This window comes from Neofelis nebulosa, chromosome 3, assembly GCF_028018385.1.
Source record: "Neofelis nebulosa isolate mNeoNeb1 chromosome 3, mNeoNeb1.pri, whole genome shotgun sequence".
Lineage (NCBI taxonomy): Eukaryota > Metazoa > Chordata > Mammalia > Carnivora > Felidae > Neofelis > Neofelis nebulosa.
The window spans coordinates 133,476,848-133,496,907 of NC_080784.1; the positions used below are offsets into that span (position 1 = coordinate 133,476,848).

General features: G+C 38.0%; 1 protein-coding gene across 7 annotated transcripts in view; it reads left to right on the plus strand.

Annotated features, from left to right (window-relative positions):
- Positions 1-20,060, plus strand: part of FAM13A (family with sequence similarity 13 member A) — a 374,625-nt gene that overhangs the window by 71,455 nt on the left and 283,110 nt on the right. For all 7 annotated transcript variants that reach the window (XM_058721927.1, XM_058721926.1, XM_058721925.1 and 4 more), the window contains exon 4: positions 19,231-19,408. In XM_058721927.1, the coding sequence (XP_058577910.1) occupies positions 19,231-19,408 (178 nt within the window). The remainder of the gene's footprint in view (positions 1-19,230; positions 19,409-20,060) is intronic.

The following is a 20,060-nucleotide window of genomic DNA, read 5'->3' on the forward strand; positions in this document are numbered from 1 at the left end:
GGATACAGAATGATACCAAGAAATAAAAGATGAAACATCCTGACTTCAAGGAGTGTGTGATTGGAGGAGGTAGAATGTGTGTGGTAAACATTCTACAGTTCTTCAAATGAGTATTAAGAATATCCTGTCAGTGGTAACAAGAAGAGAGGGGAAATCAGTCTAGATTATGGTGGTCAGAGAACACTTTGTGGAAAAAGTAAACTGGGGCGCATAAGATGACTTTGGATGGAGAGGAAAATCATCTAGGCGAGGAAAAGGGCACGAAAACAAAACATTGTGGAAAAGAGAAACGTCTGGCAGAGCTGTCAGTAGGTAGCTACAGGAGATTAGCACACGATATTGCCTAAAAAGTAGAATGAGGCTAGATGGTAGAGCGCATCTAATGTTAGGTTAAGGAATTAATATTAACCTACAAACAGTAAATTTTTGAAGAAAGAAGTCGTAGGATGGAAGCAGTATTTTAAGTGATGCTATGTAAGATGGATGGATGGGAAGAGGCTGCGTGCAGGGAGAATATCTAGAAGACTGGTGGAAACAGAGGTCTCCATGCTAAGGACCTGTATCTGACAAATAATTGGCAGTGGAATTTTTTTTTATTGAGGTAAATACATGTAATATAAAATTGACTATTTAACCACTTTTACCTGCACACCTCTGTGGCATTAAGTGCATTCCTATCCATCTCCAGAACTTTCTCAGCATCTCAGCAGAAACTGGTAATGGAATTTTAAAGAAAACAGAAACAGAACAGGGTGGCCAATAGTTAGATAATGAGATTAAGAAAGGGGTCAAAGATAACCAGAAGGTTTTGAGTTTATGTGACTTGAAGAACGGGAGGGGTAGAGTGGTGGCTGGATCCTGATGCCCATACCTCTGAGGAGGGCCACAGGGCCAGAAGGCCAGTTTGTCACACTGTTGTGAATAGAAACTAATAAATCAGTTGATGGACATTTAGGCTCTTTCCATAATTTGGCGATTGTTGAGAGTGCTGCTATAAACATTGGGGTACAAGTGCCCCTATGCATCAGTACTCCTGTATCCCTTGGATAAATTCCTAGCAGTGCTATTGCTGGGTCATAGGGTAGGTCTATTTTTAATTTTTTGAGGAACCTCCACACTGCTTTCCAGAGCGGCTGCACCAATTTGCATTCCCACCAACAGTGCAAGAGGGTTCCCGTCTCTCCACATCCTCTCCAGCATCTATAGTCTCCTGATTTCTTCATTTTGGCCTTTTGTAGCAACGTGGATGGAACTGGAGAGTGTGATGCTAAGTGAAATAAGCCATACAGAGAAAGACAGTTACCATATGGTTTCACTCTTATGTGGATCCTGAGAAACGTAACAGAAACCCATGGGGGAGGGGAAGGGAAAAAAAAAAAAAAAAAAAAAGAGGTTAGAGTGGGAGAGAGCCAAAGCATAAGAGACTGTTAAAAACTGAGAACAAACTGAGGGTTGATGGGGGGTGGGAGGGAGGGCAGGGTGGGTGATGGGTATTGAGGAGGGCACCTTTTGGGATGAGCACTGGGTGTTGTATGGAAACCAATTTGACAGTAAATTTCATATATTAAAAAAAAAATAATAATAAAATAAAAAAAATAAAAATAAAAAAAAAAAAAAAAAAAAAAAAAAAAAAAGAAACTAATAAATCAGGAAGGAAGTTTTAAGACTAGGTTGAAGTAGCACCAGGGAGAGCTCCCTGCTAACTCAGTGCTTTGAGGAGACCCAAGACAGCTGTTTTTTGTTTTGTTTTGTTTTTGTCTTCAGTAATTCAGTCTGTACCGAGGGTGGGTCCTTTACTTATTAAAATGCTTCCGCCTGTCAGACCTGATCGTTTGTCCCGAAAGGAAGCATAGACATGAACTTTCTAGGAACGTTTTGTGGCTGACTAATGCTCCTTCCCTATCTCCAGGTAGGATCTGGGACTTATGCCAAAGGCTCAAATGCTATTAGCTTGGTAGGTTCTGGTGATCTCTTTATTAATCGTCTATCTCAGATCCAGCTGTTGCTATTGAAGAAGGAAGAGAGATCCTGGTGTGGCATCTTGACAATTGGTCCATTAATAACAGATAATGAAAGTCACGAGGGGAAGGTACTTACTGGGCCATGAAGAGGAGCTTATTTTAAATAGATGAATAAAATGAATGTCAGTGCTTAGGAGAAAGGGATGAAGGCTAAAGATGTGAATTTTATAGTCCTCTATATAGACTCATCCAGACAACAGAAATTTATTTTATCACCACAGTTCTGGAGGCTGGAAGTCCAAGATCAAAGTGCCTACAGGGGTGGTGTCTGATAAGACCTCCCTCCTTGGCTTGCAGATGATACCTTCTCACTGTGTCCTTATATGGCCTTTTCTCTGTGTGTGAGCTCTCCTGGTGTCTTTTCCCTTTCTTACAAGGACACCAGCACGTTGGATTACGGTCCTGCCTTTGTGGCCTCATCTGACCTTAATTACCTTAAGGCCCTATCTCCAAATACAGTCAGTTTGGGGGTTAAAGCTTCAACCTGTGTGTTTTGTATGAACAAAGTTTAGTCCATAACACTGTTTTTAAAAATGTATGGCAATTGATAGGTATATGAGTAAAAAGTAGCAAAATCCTGTAGTGGATGCTAATTAGGTGAGACATTACTACAGAATTGATGTTTTTGTTCTAGAAGTTTTAAAGGACTAGCATACCTAGAAGTAACAAATGAATTTAAAATAAATGATCTGTCATGGGAAAACTTTTTATGGGGGTATGTTTCCTTTATATAATTTCTTTTGTGTTTTCTGTCCCTGTTTTAATATTCTTTTTAAGAATTTATGTCTTTTAGTGGTAATAATAGATGCTGAGTACCTACTCACTATTCAGTTTAATAGCTGCAGATGTTTTATTTATATAGTATCTTTTGATTCCAGCACCAGCTCTAATAAGGTATAGGCAGGATAATCTTCATTTTGAAGAAAGAAATTCGAGCACATGGCTTAGAGCAGAAGATCTGGATCCTTTCTGACTAGTTTCAAATCTCCATTTGCCTTTTGTTAGCTGCATGAATATGATCAAATGAACCTTGTACCTTAGTGATTAGCTATCTATTGCTATATAACAATTGTTCTAAAACTTAGTGGTTTAAAACTACAGTAAACGCTTATTTTCCTTCACTGTTTCTGTGGGTTGGGAGTTTAGGTGTGATTTAGCTGGACAGTGCTGGTTCAGAGTCTGCCAGGAAGTTGTGGTCCAGAACCGTCAAGGGCTGCAATTATCGGAAAGCTTAACTGGGGCTGGAAGATGTGCTTCCAAGGTGATTCCCTTACGTGGCTGGCAGTTTAGTTCTGGCTCTTGGTGAGCGACCACAGCTCCATTTTCTATCAATCTCTCCCGTTGGCTGCTGGCTGGCTTCCCCTGGTATGACCAACTCGAAAGAGATGAAAGCCATCCTTTCAGTGACTGAGCCTCAGAAGACAAGCAGCACCATTCGTACCATGTTCTATTCATGAAGATCAAGTCATGAATTTGGCCTGTATTCAAGGGGAGGGGGATTTGGTGCCCTCTTTTAAAGGAGTGAGTGTCAGGCTTTGTGGACATTTTAAAACCACCACTCCTAGTTTCCCTAGCCTTTCCTTAACCTTTAAAGTAGTATTTACTTCCTGAGCTTATTGGGGAAAACTGAGATTATCCATGCAAAATTGAGAACAAAAACAAATAAATATTTAATAAATGTTAAGCCATTTAATAAATGTTAAGCTGTGGCAGCCCATAAGAGTTACCTGGGAAGCTTTGAAAATTCCCAGAGATCAAGTCCTGTCATATGCCAATTAAATCATCCTCTATAGAGATGGGATGTAAGAATCCACATTTTCATAGTAGTCTTCCTTCCCCCATGCTTATGTCCCAGTTCATCCTCAGCCTGTGCCTCTGCCTTTTGTTTTCTTGATTATAAGAAGGCAAGCCATTTAGTGCAGTTCCCCCCACTTCTTTACTTTCAAGCTTAACCCTGATCTCTTTACCTTTTCTGTATCCTACCTTTTCCATCTCTTAAAAAAAAAAATCACAAAAGTGTTATAGAAGAATAAGTACACTTCCTGCCTAATAATTAAGAAAGAGTAGAAAAGAGTAACAAAAGGCCACAGTTTGGGGTTCAAATAAGGATTTCAAAATTCTTACCCAAATTAATTGAAACTACTTGTATTTTTGATTATTGGTTGAGTTGGCAAATCACACAAGATGGACTTGGGAATGTTTTTGTATTGACTGCCAGTTAATTTTTATTTTGTTTGTTATATGATTTTAATGGAAATTGAAGCCTGCAAATAAACATTGCCTGTTATGTATATGAAATTGGCAATTAAAAAATTCCTTCTAGGACTGCCTGGGTGGCTCAGTTGGTTAAGTATCTGACTTCTGATGTCAGCCCAGGTCATGATCTCACAGTTCATTGAGTTCAAGCCCCACTTCAGGCTCTGCACTCACAGTGCAGATCTTGCTTAGCATTCTCTCTCCCTCTCTCTCTGCTTCCTCCCCTTCTCATGATCTCACTCTCTCTCACTCACTCACTCACTCAAAAATAAAAATTTCTTCTCAATTTTTGAGGTGAAGGCATTTGCTTTACTATTGCTCCCATAAAAAATTAGGGTACTGTCCTGCCAGCAATGAGCTTCCAGTTTTGTTTGGGAATAGAAGAAGTAATAGTGAGCCAGGATACATGGAATAGAAGTAGGGTTCAGAAGGGGAGGGATCCCTTCTAAAACAGATGATCAGAGGAAGGTAGTACTTCACCTAGGCTTTGGATGACTGGTAGAATTCCCATAGGTAGTGTCTAATCTAGGAAGAGAGGATTACATGAACAGAGGTGTTTGGAAAACAGGCACATGATTCCAACAGTAAGCATAGTGAATGTGTTGGGTGGGATGTAAATCTAGTTGGATTTGGTAATCTTTCAATAAAATTAATCAAATACTGAAATGCCAATTCCTAAGTAACTTTATTACTTTCATTAAAATACATCTTCACTCTCTTGGACATATTTTTCCTTTATTAAAAGAAATTATTTTATGTAATAGATGCATATAGTTCTTTAACAAAAATCAAATGAAATTAAGAGACTAGTAAGGAAAACCAGCCAACCCCTACACACCCTTTGGAAGTCCTCAATTCTTTCCTAGAGGAAATCAGATTTCATTTATTTAGCTGTTCCTTGGTATTTGCTTCCATTTGATAATATTCTTACAATGTTATATCTTAATTTCTTGCAGACATTATCTCATCACTTCTGCTTATGAAATATGTAGAATTAGCTGTTACATTGTCTCTTCCAACGAGCAATTTCTCCCAGTAGTGTTGTATCACAAGTTTAGTTGATGTCCTAATTAATATTTGACTTGTTATGACTACATAAGGGTATGTGTGTGTGTATGTGTGAGATGTTATGTGTCTTACATTTTCACTCACATAATTTTCTATAAACCTATCTGCAGATTTTTTCAAACTGCAAAAATTTTCCAATAAATCCACTAACCTTTCAAAACTTTTCAAATAATTTATCAATTCTTTATTTCTGGGGAGATTCCTCTTTGGCCCCTTTTCTTCTGTTCCCATCTAATTTGGTTGCAGGGCTGATTCTGAGAATCTCTTACCTGTCTTCCTTCTTGGACCTGCTATTTCCCGGAGTCTTTTTTTCAGTGTATTGTTCTCGGCACTCTAAGTCCATCCTATGTGGAAAATACCCTCTTTGGGTCTTTGAAATTATCCTATGTTATCTTTCTTTTTCTTTTTTGAGGCAAAATTAGTAGATAACATTATATTAGCTTTTCCCCAAGTCCCTCCCCTCTGAAAACCACCAGTCTGTTCTCTTTATCTATGAGTTTGGTTCGTCTTATTTTTTATATTCCACATATAAGTGATATCATATATATTTGTCTTTGTGTTTCATATTTCACTTAGCATAATACCTTCGAGGTACATCCACATTGTTGTAGATCACAAGATTTCCTTTTTTTCATGGATGAGTAGTATTCCTTTGTATAGTGTCTGTGTGTGTGTGTGTGTGTGTGTGTGTGTCTTTATCCATGCATCTGTTAACCTTTAGATTGTTTCCATGCTTTTCAACCATTATTTCTTCAAATAATTTTTTCTTCAAATAATTTTTTCTGCCCACTTTCTTTTTCTTCTCCTTCTGGGTCCTCTGTAAGGGAGATGTTAGTCTCCTTATGTACCGTAGGACCCTTAAGCTATCTTCCTTTTTTTTTTTTTTTTTTTTTTTTTTTTTTTTTTTAATTCTTTTTGCTTTTTGCTGCTCTGTTTGTGTGATTTTTGGTGCCTTGTCATCTAGGTCAGTGATCCACTCTTGTATTTAGTCTGCTTTTGAACAGTTCTAGTGTATTCTTCAGCTCAGCTGTCATATTCTGCTCTGTGACTTCAGTTTGGTATTTTGCTATGTTTTCTGTCTTTGTTGAAGTTCTGTGTTCTTCCATGCTTCAAGTTTTATAAGTATCTTTATGACTATTGCTCTGATTTATCAAGTAGTTTTTTTTTTATCTCCATTTCATTGAGGTCTTTTTCTGAGGGTTTGCCTTGTTCTTTTAGAACATATTCCTCTGCTTCCTCATGTTGTTTGACTTTTCTCTGTTAATTTCTACATATTAGGCAAAATAGCTACCTCTCCTAGTCTTGAAGGACTGGCCATGTGTGGAAGTTGGCCCAGAGGGCCCAGATGTGTGATTCCCCCCTGGCTTCTAGAGCCAGGTGCTCAAGGGGCATCCCATGTGTGGGCTGCATGCACCTGCAGCTGTGGCACAAGGGGCAGGGAATTCACCTACTTGGCCTGATGGTTCTGTGGCAGCAGTATACCTACCAGTGCTAGCAGGTTAGAGAGTACCAACATAGCACCAACCACCACTTGTACTACCAAGGTAGAATAACACAAAAATTGCACCTGCCAATGGCTCCATCCCCAGAGAGTCTCAATAGGTTCCTGTCTCTCCAGCAGAGGCTTTAAGACTAGCAAGTGGATCTTCTTCACATAAGGTCTAGGTACTATTCATACTACTTGTGCACTGGATTTTGGGGCAAATGAATCTGCATACATACCCTTTGAGAGTGGGTTCTCCATTCTCTACAGCTCTATGGTTCTTCTGGATGTAAGCCCTCTTGGTTTTCAAGACCAGATGCTTTGGCAGCCTATCTCTCCATTGTAGGTCCCAAGGGTTGGGGTGCCTGATGTGGGACACAAATTCCTTGCTTCTCAGGAAAAAGTCACATATTTTTGAAATCCCTCTGTATTGTGGGTTCCTGTACCTGAAGTGGGTTTTTCGGGGGGGGGGGGAAAGAATGTCTCTGTCTCTCCTACCCATCTCAGTGTGCTTCTTTCATACTTGTGCAGTTGCTGTTACACTGTTTCTCAGGTCTTTTTCAGAGGAAATTATTCCATATGTAGCTTTAGATTGGTTTTGTCTGTGGGAGGAGATAGTTTCAGGATCTTTTTATATCACCGTCTTGAATGCTTATTGTCTTATCACTGTCTTTTAATTCTATTTCCTATGCAATTTTCTCAACTGTATTTTCCAAGCTTGTTTTTTAAATTTTAGTTTTTATATTGTTAATATCCAAAATATTAGTGCTATTTCTTTTTCAAAGCACTCTATTCTTTTTATAGCATCCTATTCTTAATCTTATCTTTCTGAGGATAACAGCAAGTTTGTTGTTGTTGTTGTTTATAGTTTTCTTTTCCGTATATTTGTGTTGTGGGATTTCTTGCATTTCTTCATGTAAACATGGGTGATCTTGGATGATAGGATTTAAGAGAAACATTTGTATATGGGGACAGTGGGCTTGTCTACTGATATACTTTGCTTTAGGAGGATTAGATAGTGGGTATAGATGGAGGGAAATGTAGCCTATTTGATTTGGGGACCCACAAATGTCTATACGTGGACATAGTTTTCTCTTCATCCATCTTGTTCCTCAAGAGCACGGAAGTAGGAAGTGTGCTAATGCGCCCATTCTTTCTAAGCAGGTTTTCACTGGTCCTCAGATTTTCAATTATGCTCCTTGCTCTAGCCCTTCACTATCTCCAGAGTGTAAGAATCCATTGACATTATCCATGGACTAAGCCTCAGCCCTCCTGCCTAACCGCATGCTTGCCTGGATGTACAGGGTGGTGGAGGCTCCTGTGAGCCTTGACAGGCCTTAGAACAGACTGGGGTTTTCAGTCCCTTGCATTCACTTCCAAATGTCTTTGAAATCTCATCTCCCTCTCTCTCCTCTGCTGTTCTTTTTTTGCCCTTTTTTTGTGCGTATACTTTTTAAACATCTTTTACTGTCATTTTAGTGGGTTCTTGGGAAGCAGATTTAATTAGATAAATACAAGTGATCAATCCTTTTCTTAAAATGCACATTCCCCCTTTCCTTTTTCTCCCCCTGTACTTGATTTTAAATGGAACAGAATTTTATAGTAGCAGCTGTGCAAACAATATGTGAGAGTTACAAGCCTGTGAATTTTAGTTTATGAGAATTTGATAATTTAGTCAGCAACTGTTTTTTAAAGAAAAGCACCCTAATAACAGGACCATTTCAATCAGTACAATGCCTAATTGTAAAGAAACCTAATTTAATAAGCTGAGTTGTGCCTAAGATTGAGTTATGTTTTTCTTCATTACGTGAAGAATTCACCAGGGTGAGTTTGAGTTAAGCCTGTCTTTTATACATACTATGTATCATAATGCCATTTTTATTGTTGGAGGTTAGCTGAGTGGTTTTGCCTTGCAAATTTTTTTAAGTTTATTTTGAGGGAGACCGTGCAAGTGGGAGAGGAGCAGAGAGAAAGGGGGGACAGAGGATCCAAAGCAGGCTATGTGATGACAGCAGAGAGCCTGATGGCAGAGCTCAAGTTCATGAACCGTGAGATCATGACCTGAACCGAAGTCAGATGCTTAACATACTGAGCCACTCAGGTGCCCTGCCTTGAAAATATTACAGTACCATGCAAATGTTGGTTAGTTACAATTCTACTTATTAAGTAATCTCGGATAGTATGAGCTCCATAGCAAGCATATGACATATTTCCTTCCCTGGGTTTAATTCCTTCTTACTGAGAAGTTCCCCTTCTTTTGAAATTATTCAACCTTCAAATTTGTTTCTATGAAAAACAGAATCGTTATACTAAAACTCCGTATTTAAGCCCTTTCCATTTTCATTATGTGCTTTTTAGGTTTCCTAGAAACAATGCCAAATATATAAACTATTCCGTGTTTCTGGGCAGACCTAAACCCAAAGAGTTAAGGGTTGCCACTTGCGGGGCACCTGGGTGGCTCAGTCGGTTGAGTGTCCGACTTCGGCTCAGGTCATGATCTCACAGCTCGTGAGTTCGAGCCCCGCGTCGGGCTCTGTGCTGACAGCTCAGAGCCTGGAGCCTGTTTCAGATTCTGTGTCTCCCTCTCTCTCTGCCCCTAACCCACTTGCATTCTGTTTCTGTCAAAAATAAATAAACATTAAAAAAATAAAAAAAATAATAAAAGTTGCCACTTGCATATTTGCCCAAGGAACCAGTCAATCAGGTTTCTGCAAGACCTCCACTGGAATAAATTGGAGGTTTCCAAACCTGACTACACATTTCGATGACATTCCAGTTGGTTCTACTTCCCTCCTAGATCCATGTGACAGGAAAACCTTATTTGTGTTTATAACCCCCCATGATGTCTAAGACTGTAGATCTTGACAACTAGATTATATTTTGTTTGCTAAGTATGCATACAAATCTTTATTTTCCTTTTTGACTGTACCAGATAACATTAAGTAGTGAGTGGGATTATGCAAACTTGGATAGAGAGCCCATGGCTGAGCAGTTAATCTGCATTAGAACAACTGGTCTTGAATGTGTATGTGCGTGTGTATATGTATACTCATGTGTATGTAACTTTGTAAAGATCTTTAATCCACTATTGTCAGCTGTTCTTTTTATCTTGACAGCTTATATTTCTTAATTCTTTCATTGTCATTTTAGTAAGGTATTAGGAAAAGTAGATAAGCTTATCTTTAAAAGGTCTCCACTGACTTATACTTGATTTTATTTAGTTTTTTTAAATGTTTATTTTTGGGAGAGAGAGAGGAGCAGACTGTGAGCAGGGGAGGAGCAGAGAGAGACGGAGACTCAAAATCTCAAGCAGGCTCCAGGCTCTGAGCTGTCAGCACAGAGCCCGATGAGGGGCTCCAACTCACCAATTGGGGGATCATGACCTGAGCCGAAGTCAGACACTTCACTGACTGAGCCACCCAGGAGACCTTTTTTATATTTTTTAAATGTTTGTTTATTTTTGAGAAAGAGAGAGACAGAACATGAGAGGAGAGGGGCAGTGAGAGGGGGAACACAGAATCTGAAGCAGGCTCCAGGCTCTGAGCTCTCAGCACAGAGCCTAACACGGGGCTCAAACTCATGAACTGCAAGATCATGACCTGAGCCAAAGTTGGACGCTTAACTGAATGTGTCACCCAGGAGCCCCATCTTATACTTGATTTTAAAGCCAACATAGTTTCCTTAGAACAAATTTATTGAGATGCAATTTACACACCATAAAATTGCCCCTGTTAAAGTGTACAGTGAATACATAGAACAAACTGAGAGTTGATGGGCAGTGGTTGGGGAAGGGCAGGGAAAATGGGTGATGGGCATTGAGGAGGGCACTTGTTGGGATGAGCATTGTGTGTTGTATATAAGTAATGAATCATGCAAATCTACTCCTGAAGCCAAGGCTACACTGTATACACTGTATGTTAGCTAACTTGACAATAAATTATAATAAATAATAAATGAAGTATACAGTGGCTTTTAGTATATTCAGAATACAACAACACTACTATCTAGTTTTGAAACATTTTTATCACTCCAAAAAAAGAAAGAAAGAAAGAAAGAAAGAAAGAAAGAAAGAAAGAAAGAAAGAAACAAAGAAACTCTATACCCATTAGTGGGCACTCTCCTCCCTTCCTCTCCACCTCTCCCACTTCTCCCAGCCCTAGGCATGTGCTAATCTTTCTAGCTACATAAATTTGCCTAGATTTATGGGCATTTCATGTAAATGGAGTCAGTATGTGGTCTTTTGTGACAGGTTTTTTTCACTTAGTGTATGTTTCAGGTTTCATCCATGTTGGAACATCAGTACTTTATTCCTTTTTATGGCTGGTTAGTATTCTGTTGTATGAACATATCACATTTATCCATTGATGGACATTTGGGTTATTTACACCTTTTGGCTGAATAATACTGTTACGAACATTTATGTACAAGTTTTTGTAGGGACATGTGTTTTCATTTCTCTTGGTATCTACCAAGGAGTGAAAGTTCTGGGTCACAGGGTGACATTGTTTAACATTTTAAGGAATGGTTTTCCAAAATACTTGTACTATTTTACATTCTCATCAGCAATAAATGAAGGTTTGATTTTTCATCATCTTTGCCAACACCTATTATTATCTGTTTTTAATTTTAGTTATCCTTGTAGTCGAGGCAGTAGAATTTTAATAGCAGATGAATTAAAAACTTGAAGAGGACAAACAGAGAGGAGACCGGTTGCTTAAGGGCCAAGAAGATAATGTCTGTTGGAGATTTTTAGAATGAATTGTGAGTTGATGAAATCTCCAGTAAATTCTGCATTTGTCACTAATTTTTTTATGTGAAGAGCATCTTATTTGAGCTGGAAGAGAAAAAGAACAGCCAGTAAATTAATATATATATAAATGTATATTATATACATTATGTGATATATATAATATATATATTATTTGTATTAGGAAATCAACTCATGTAAAAAATGTAATGAAAGTTAAAAGAATATCAATTTGAAGGGATGACAAATGATTGGCCTGCTAGTTGCCTCTAGCTCAGCCCTAACTCTGTCAAGCTGTATTCTGAATACCAGTATTTTGCTAAACCCGTGGAAATTATCAACCTTTACACTGATTCCATAAATAATTTGAGGACTTAAGGGAGAAGGAAGCAACATCCAAAATAGACTTAAAAACTGGGTTTGTTGGTGTACCTCCTATGACACCAAATAAGTCCAGTTATAGCTGAGCGTTGGATCACTAGGGTTTTAGAGGGTGGGAACTGGTGGTAAAATGATTTCCACTGAAATTACACACTTACTGTACTTTGCCTCTTTAATATAGAACTAGATTTATGGAAAGAGCCAAGCTTTGTTAGCTGGGATATTGCCAGTATTGTTAAAAATTCACATATTATATTGTAGGAGGCTCCCTTTCCTAAGTACTGCGATTGCTTTTTTTCACTCTCCTGTGTACTGACATTCCCACATAAACAGGTTCTTTAGCTGTTAAATGCTTGTGTCTAACATCTAGCCTAGATGTGAACTTGCAGTTTTGACTTTAGATGGACTGTTTCATGTGTTTCTTATCTTTTTATCTATGCCAGCTTGTCCCCATTAACAAGCACTCAGCACTCAGTAAGTGCCCACGGAATAGACTTGCTGATATACTATTTAGGCATCATTAGGAGTATTTTGTCATGGGACTGAAAAGTAAAGTATCATCAAATTCTTTTTTTATCCTACAGGCCTTTGCCTTTCCATGCAGGTTCATTCTGGGAGCCAGGAGTATCAGTGTAGATATTGGCTGATTTGTAGTAAACACACCTGTGAGTCTTGTAGAATCTAATCAGAATAAGATTTGTAGTTTCATTAATATCTAAGAATAGACTGCACTTGATTAAATTTTATTAGTCACTTTATCATCACACCCTTTGAGAAATGTGTGTGAGGCCTTGAGAACGTTGTCATTGGCAAGGATTCTAAGAGAGCTGTAAAAATAGAACCTTTACTTTTACATAGAAATCTACCAATTCCAGTAACCAGAAAATATAATTATGTTGTTTAGATAAGCTTCTCGCCACACTAACGAAGTCATTCCATTCCTGGAGTATGAAATGCAAGGGTAAAACCCAGTGTATTCCAATGTAGCTGGCATTTTATGATTCTTTTTCCTATTGTTTACAAATGCATATTTAGAAAGAAATATAACTTAGGTTTTGTTCTCACGTATTCTACAAAGCATTTTGTGCCTAGACATTCATGTAGGCTTGTATTAAAATGCTTCTCCCCTACGCCTCAGGACTTAAGAAGCTATAATGTATCATAAATGAATTAAGACTACCCCCCCCCCCCAATACTCAGCAATTTTGCTTGTTCATTTGCTGATTCAGGAAACTTTTGTTAAACATTTACATGTATGAGACAGTGTGGTAGTTGCTCTGTAACAATGATAACAACTATATCTGAGTTTGTTAGTGCACACTGATCAGATCATATGCTCTGAGGTCCTACTGCCATACCTGATTTATAGCCTGGCTACTTGGTGCTGTGTGAACATGGGCAAGTTAATCTCTGTTTCAGTCTCGTTCTAACTGGAGATATATTAGACTCCTATTCCTGCTGTGACAGATTTCTGCAAATTTAGTGGCTTAAAACCACACAAATTACCTCACTGTTGTGTGGGTAAGAAGTCTGTGGGCCCAGCTGGTGTCTGCTCCAGGTTCACAAGGCCAAACCCAGATGTCAATCAGCCTGGGTTCTTATCTGAAGGTTCCAGGGGAGAAGCTGCTTCCAGGCTCATTTGGAACCTTGGCACTTTTCCATTTCATGCAGTCATAAGGCCAAGATCCCTGTTTTCTTGCTGGTTTCTTCTTGGCTTCCACATGCTCAGGCTTGTGACCTTTCCTCATCTTCAAAATCAGCAACAGCTTATTATTGTTCTAACAGATTAGCAAGTTTTCATGAATCCTTTGTGAGGCTTAATGAGGAAATAAAAAGCTACTTCGATAAATCTGGCGCCATGAGGCTAAATATTTTGGTTCTTTTAATGGCTGACCTTCTCGTGGCTCTGAGATATATCGTGGTAGAGATTAGCAGTTTGCTCTTTTTATTGTTGTTGTTTTTTCTCCTTGAGCCTAAGGCTGTAAGTAGAGTATAACTTCATGGTCATTGAAAAGTCAAAGCACGTGACAAACACCAGGATGAATGTCCAGATTAGAGTTAAGTGCCATCCCGTGGTATAGGTTCAGCATTACTGATTATGATCATAATCTTTTTTTAATGAGAACAAATACTGGCCACGTGGTTCAATGTTTGCTACTTAATCTGGGACAAAAGTTTTTATGGTACAGTCTTTAAGTGCTGAGTAGTTTCCTCTGTATACTATATATACTGTGCTCATTGTGCAGTTGTTTTTTAGCTTGAGAAATAGTTCAAATTTAGCCAACAGCAAATGCAAACTTTCAGGAAAACTTGTATAATTTGAAGTGACTCTTTAATACAGAAAGTTCTTGTCCTATGAAAAGATTAATGTCAAGGAAAATGATGACTATTTCAATTATTAACCACTATTCCATCTGCAAAGTTTTCTTAAACCTTTTGCCTCGTGAATTATAACATACTCTAATTCTTATTCCAGTTTAATTCTAGAGATAACTACAAGTTTAAACAGTTAAAATATTTCAGTACAACTGCAGAGGTGCATTTCACTTCTTCTTGTGTGGAATTTCATTGCTGAGTGTCCTTACCCTTTGACCATCAAATGACACTTTTGTTATCATTTGGATCCTCTGTGATCCCCTTCCTACTCAACACTTCAATCCAGCTGGTTGTATAAATGGACTAAATTATTCCACATTTCTTCAAAATTTGGAATATATGTCTTTTTATTTCTATACTAGTTTGTCTTACTCTCTATGTATCTTAAAAGCATCATTCTATTAAAACTATTTCTTTATCACTTTTTATATGCAAGGCATTGAGGGAATTTAAAAGATGTTTACACCTCAGCCTCCAACTCTGAATGAGCTTACATTTGCTGGTTTGCGAATTTTTTACATTAACCGACAATAAACATCAAATACTTTCTCAATGAGGCCTTGCTGACAAAGCATGTATATAATTGTAGTTACCACCATCACCCCGGGGCCAGGACTCTGAATTCCCTCTATCCCTATTACTGTAGTTACTGTTCAGTGTCACACCTACTAGAACATAAGTTCCCTGAGGGCAGGGGTTTCTGCTGTGTTTGCTGATGTATCCTAAACGCTTAGAATTGTGCCAGACACAGAATAGCCATCCAGTAAATATTTGTTGAATGATTGAATGTGTATTCCATTCATGTATTTTTCACATAGAAAACAAAGAACTTGCATATATAAAACAAACAAGATACAAACTATATCCAGAATTGGCCATGTCTTGCCATCCCACTGCTATCAACCTGCTCCAGGCCAACCAGCCTCTCTCTCAGGGACTGTGGAGTCTCCCAGCTCAGCTGCCCGCTTTCCATTGCCTCTACTGACCCCCACCCTCCACAGTCCAGACTCAGCAGGCAACCAGGGTGGTCCTCTTAAATGCAGCCTCCTCACAGCTCAAAACTCTCACTCAGGGTTGCGGGGGAGCATGGTTTATAATAAGACTGTAATGATCTTCCCTGGCTCTTTCTCCCTCCCCGCCGACCCCCACCGCACTGTCTCCTGATTTCATTTCCTGCCACCCTCCCAAACTTGGCCTTTGCCATTGCCATTACTACTGCTTAACATACAATTCTCTGTTTCCTTCAGCTCTCTGCTCAGTCACCATATCAGAGTGGCCTTCCCTGATCATGCTGAATGAAATAACATTCCCTCCGTGTGTCACTCCACTTTATTCTCCCTTATTCTGCTTTATATTTCTTCAGAGCACTGATGTTACCACTCACATATATACAGTTAGACTGCCTGTCTCTCCCATTAGAATATAACTTTCAGGGGCGCCTGGGTGGCTCAGTCGGTTAAGCGGCCGACTTCGGCTCAGGTCATGATCTCGCGGTCTGTGGATTCAAGCCCCTCGTCGGGCTCTGTGCTGACAGCTCAGGGCCTGGAGCCTGTTTCAGATTCTGTGTCTCCCTCGCTCTGACCCTCCCCCGTTCATGCTCTGTCTCTCTCTGTCTCAAAAATAAATGTTAAAAAAAAATTAATAAAAAAAATTAGAATATAACTTTCATAAAAGCATGAAGTTTGTTTTCTGTACTGTATGCCTAGCATTAGAGAATGCCAGATGCACAAAGCATGTGCTAAGTATCACAAATAATATATGAATAAATGTGCATGAAAATAGAAACATTGCTCACTTTTTTTTTATGTGAGACCTTGAGGAAGCCATTGTAATTACCAATATCAATGCAAGAGTATGAATGACAAGGCAATGTTTATTATATTTACGTATCAGCACATCAAAGAATAATGCAAGCAATAGTAATTACTATGAACTTTTTCTCTCACGCATCAAAAGGCACATTTGCACAAATACTGCCAACTGCCCAGTGATGCTATGCTGGGCATACTTCTACAAGGCTCCCCTAAAGGTGTTGAACAATTATTCTCACGTATAGGAAATCTTGTCTGTAAGATTACTTCAGGCTGGCTATAGCAGTTTCTAGAAACAGTGCTAATTACAGAGTCCTAGTATGTTAGCACGTGCTTAGTAGGAAAAGAGGTGACAAATGTTACGCTAATAAGATCTTTACGGCAGTGTCAGTATGTCTGAACAGAGGAAGTAAATTGTGAGTATTCATAGTTCAAATTCAGTGTGTTGCCATTCAAGCCTGTGAAGGAGAGGACACTCACTCGCCCAGTGAGTGAATCACTGAGTCATAGGAAACAAATGCTTTGGGGTAGGAAACACGTACAAGATACTTTCTCCTCAACTGCGTTTTCTCTTTGAGAACACATTTAGTGATCCTTCCATTCATGCCATAAAGGAATTAGGTTGTGTGTGTTTGTCTCCCTTCCCGTTACTTGTCAGTTTTACTTCTGGGAAAATTATCTATTGTATTTCAAAACTTGGAAGTAAATGATGGAAGTGCTCCTTCTTTTTGAAAGATGTTATTGTCATAAACTCATAACTGTTTTCAATATTTGTTTTATTTAATCTGGTGTCTTCACACATCGTCTAACTTAGGATCTGAAGTTTCATCTCAGAGCCAGAAGGCTAATGGCCCATTATCAAGGCTGTTAGAATGTTGTTGCTTGTATTCCTAAATACTGGAATTAAACCACAATTTTAGGCAGACAGTACACACCCATGAAAACACCCAGATTCACTCTGGATTAGTCACTGTAAGAAAATAAAAAGGGCAAAATCGAATTCATTTTCTTGTAGTTCATATTTATTTTTATAACACAAAGGGATGAGAAATGGGTAGTTTTCAGTTAGTTTTTAATCACTCCAAACTTAATTATTTCCATTTCTTACCTAGTCAAGATCATAATACAGTGGAAAACAATGCCATCATAAGCAACATACCACATGGTTTTATGGATTATCAAAGTATTTAAATATGATTTCTTTCTTTTTTTAAAGTAAATAAAATTTTCTAATACCAAGAAAACTATTTATACATTGTATACATTATTGGATCACATCATTTGTGGTCAGTGAGAAATCATTATTCCAGTCATAAAGGGAATGTTCCCCAAAGCGATTTTAACAAAGATTGAAGTCTGTACATTTTTGGCATTGCTATTTTTTGGCAGCATCCCGTATTCTAACATTCATAAAGGTGAAATGGGCTCATTATATTAAAAGACATGTCATTAAAACCTCAGTTCTCATAAAATCAAATTAGTGATGGTGAAGTAAAAGAAGTTGCTCTGTTTAACAAGTAGTTACATAGCACTTACTGTGTGTAAGCCTCTCTGTTTTAAGTACTTTGCAACTGTTAACTAGAATTTAAATAAAAACTTGAAAAATATTAAGTACGTTGCAACTTTAAACTCATCCAGTCCTCATCACAACCCAATGAGGTAGTTAATATTCCCATTTATAAATGAGTTTAGTATATTTATAAATGAGTCTAGTATCGAGTCTAAGTTCACACAGGTAGCAAGTGCCAGAAGGAGGATTCTAATCCAGAAAGTGACTCCTGACCTTCCTAATCCTAGCACTGCAGCCACTCAGCAGCACTTTCTGTGACTTTCTGCATGTTCTCTAGGTTTTCACTTCCTTCAGTGGCATCATGTTATGCATGCATTTTGTAACACTGACTAATCCTCTTCCACTGCAACACATTTGCCTCACTTTGCTGTTTCTTAACACTTGACTGGCTAAAAGTAGCTGACCTATCTAAGTTAAGGAATCCAGTGTATGTTAGTTATAACTGGATTAAGTTTTCATTGTCTTAGACATGTACCTAAAAGGATGGATTATGATTATTCCCCTAAAGTATTTGCTATAAAAGATTTATATTTGCCTCTGAAAGAAAATAGTACACAAAATTTTTTAAGATAACTTTTCTGTATTTAATATTGACAAATTACATAAATCTTTGAGAATTGAGGGAAACTTTTCATATATGTGTCTGAATTTTGGCTCACTGTAAGATATTTTTGGCTTTATATAGGTTAGTAGGCTTTGTATAAAAAGCACATACCAAATTCTAAACTCTGTGACATGGGAAAGAGAAAAAGCTATGTAGAAATTAATAGTTTCCTTCAGTTTTCTCTGGGGTGCCTGATGGCCCAGTCAGTTGAGCTTCTGTCTCTTGATTTTGGCTCAGGTCATAAATTCCAGGATCGTGGGATAGAGCCCTGTGTCAGGTTCCATGCTGAGTGTGGAGCCTGTTTGAGATTCTCTCTCTCTCCCTCTTCCTCTGCCCCTTCCCCATGCTTGCTTTCTCACTCTCTCAAAAATTAATTAAGTACGTACGTACATCCATACATACATACATACAGTACATGCCTAAATAGGATTATAGATCATTAAAAAATAGCTTCCTTCAGTTTTCTCTATCTAGATTCCTGATCACTAGTTTAGTTTTGTTCATTGTGACCTAGAAATGTCTCCTGTATTAAATTTTATTCAACCAAGAGATTCTTGTTTTTAACAAACTTGAAGACCTTAATCAAATGGATAAAAAGCCAGTCTTAATTTTGGGTAAGGAACACACAGAAGTGAAATATGAACCCATTTAATGCACTAAGTAAAGCTCATGATTTTCAGAGTGTCTTGAATAAGTTAGTAAATCTTTAACATCAAGGAGAGTTAAATACTCAACAATCAAAGAAAAAGCAAAACTGCTCCCCCCCCCCCACATTTTGATGGCCTTAATATTTAAGTCTTCAGGGATTTTTTCCTGAATAAAATGTTAGACTTTATTATGCCTCTGTGCTTTTGTTGTCATTACTATGAAATATGCCTGAGAGCATTTTTTTTCTTATTCTTTTTCTTTCCAGATGACAGAAATGATGCTCAGGACGGTAGCTTAAGAGCATTAATAAAAGAGCTGCCAGACGTCCACTACTGCCTCCTCAAGTACCTATGCCAGTTCTTGACAGAAGTGGCCAAGCACCATGTGCAGAATCGCATGAATGTTCACAATCTCGCCACTGTATTTGGGCCAAATTGCTTTCAGTAAGTTAATGGAGCTTTGCTGTTAATATTATCACATACTACTTTTTCCCTTTGTTACTGCCTGAAATTATTTGGGATGTAGAGTCATATTTCAGACTGAAAAGTCAACCAGTTTATGTTGGGGAAGTTCTATCTTGCTATTGGGCATTTAGCCTTGTTTTTCATCCCAATTTTGAAGAAGGCAAATATGCCTTTCGTGAAACCATTAATTTGTAATATTTCAAACAACTGCCTTTAAAATTCTGGAAATACATTTTACTTTTGCTAAAAAAGGGCATTTAAAAATTCTAATCTGAAACATTGATTAGCAGAAAGGGAAGGAGTATAATATAGTGCATAATTGTTTAATGTGATAGTTAAAATCATTGCTAATAAATGAAAAAATTCAAGCTCAATATGTCAGTGACAGAAAAATGTAACCTCAACTACATTTGTTTTCTAAGAATAAACTAGACTAGAAATAAAGTAGTCTCCTTGGTGGCTGCTATAGCACTGGCCATAAAAATGTTTGTAAAACTTCATGTTTTCTTTTCCCTGTTATTCCTTAAAGGTATTTCATTGTTGATATGTAAAATATGATGTTGCAATCCAGGGACTTTGCTTTTAACTCTCCTATTAATTAATCTATTAATCCCCACTGATATCAAACACA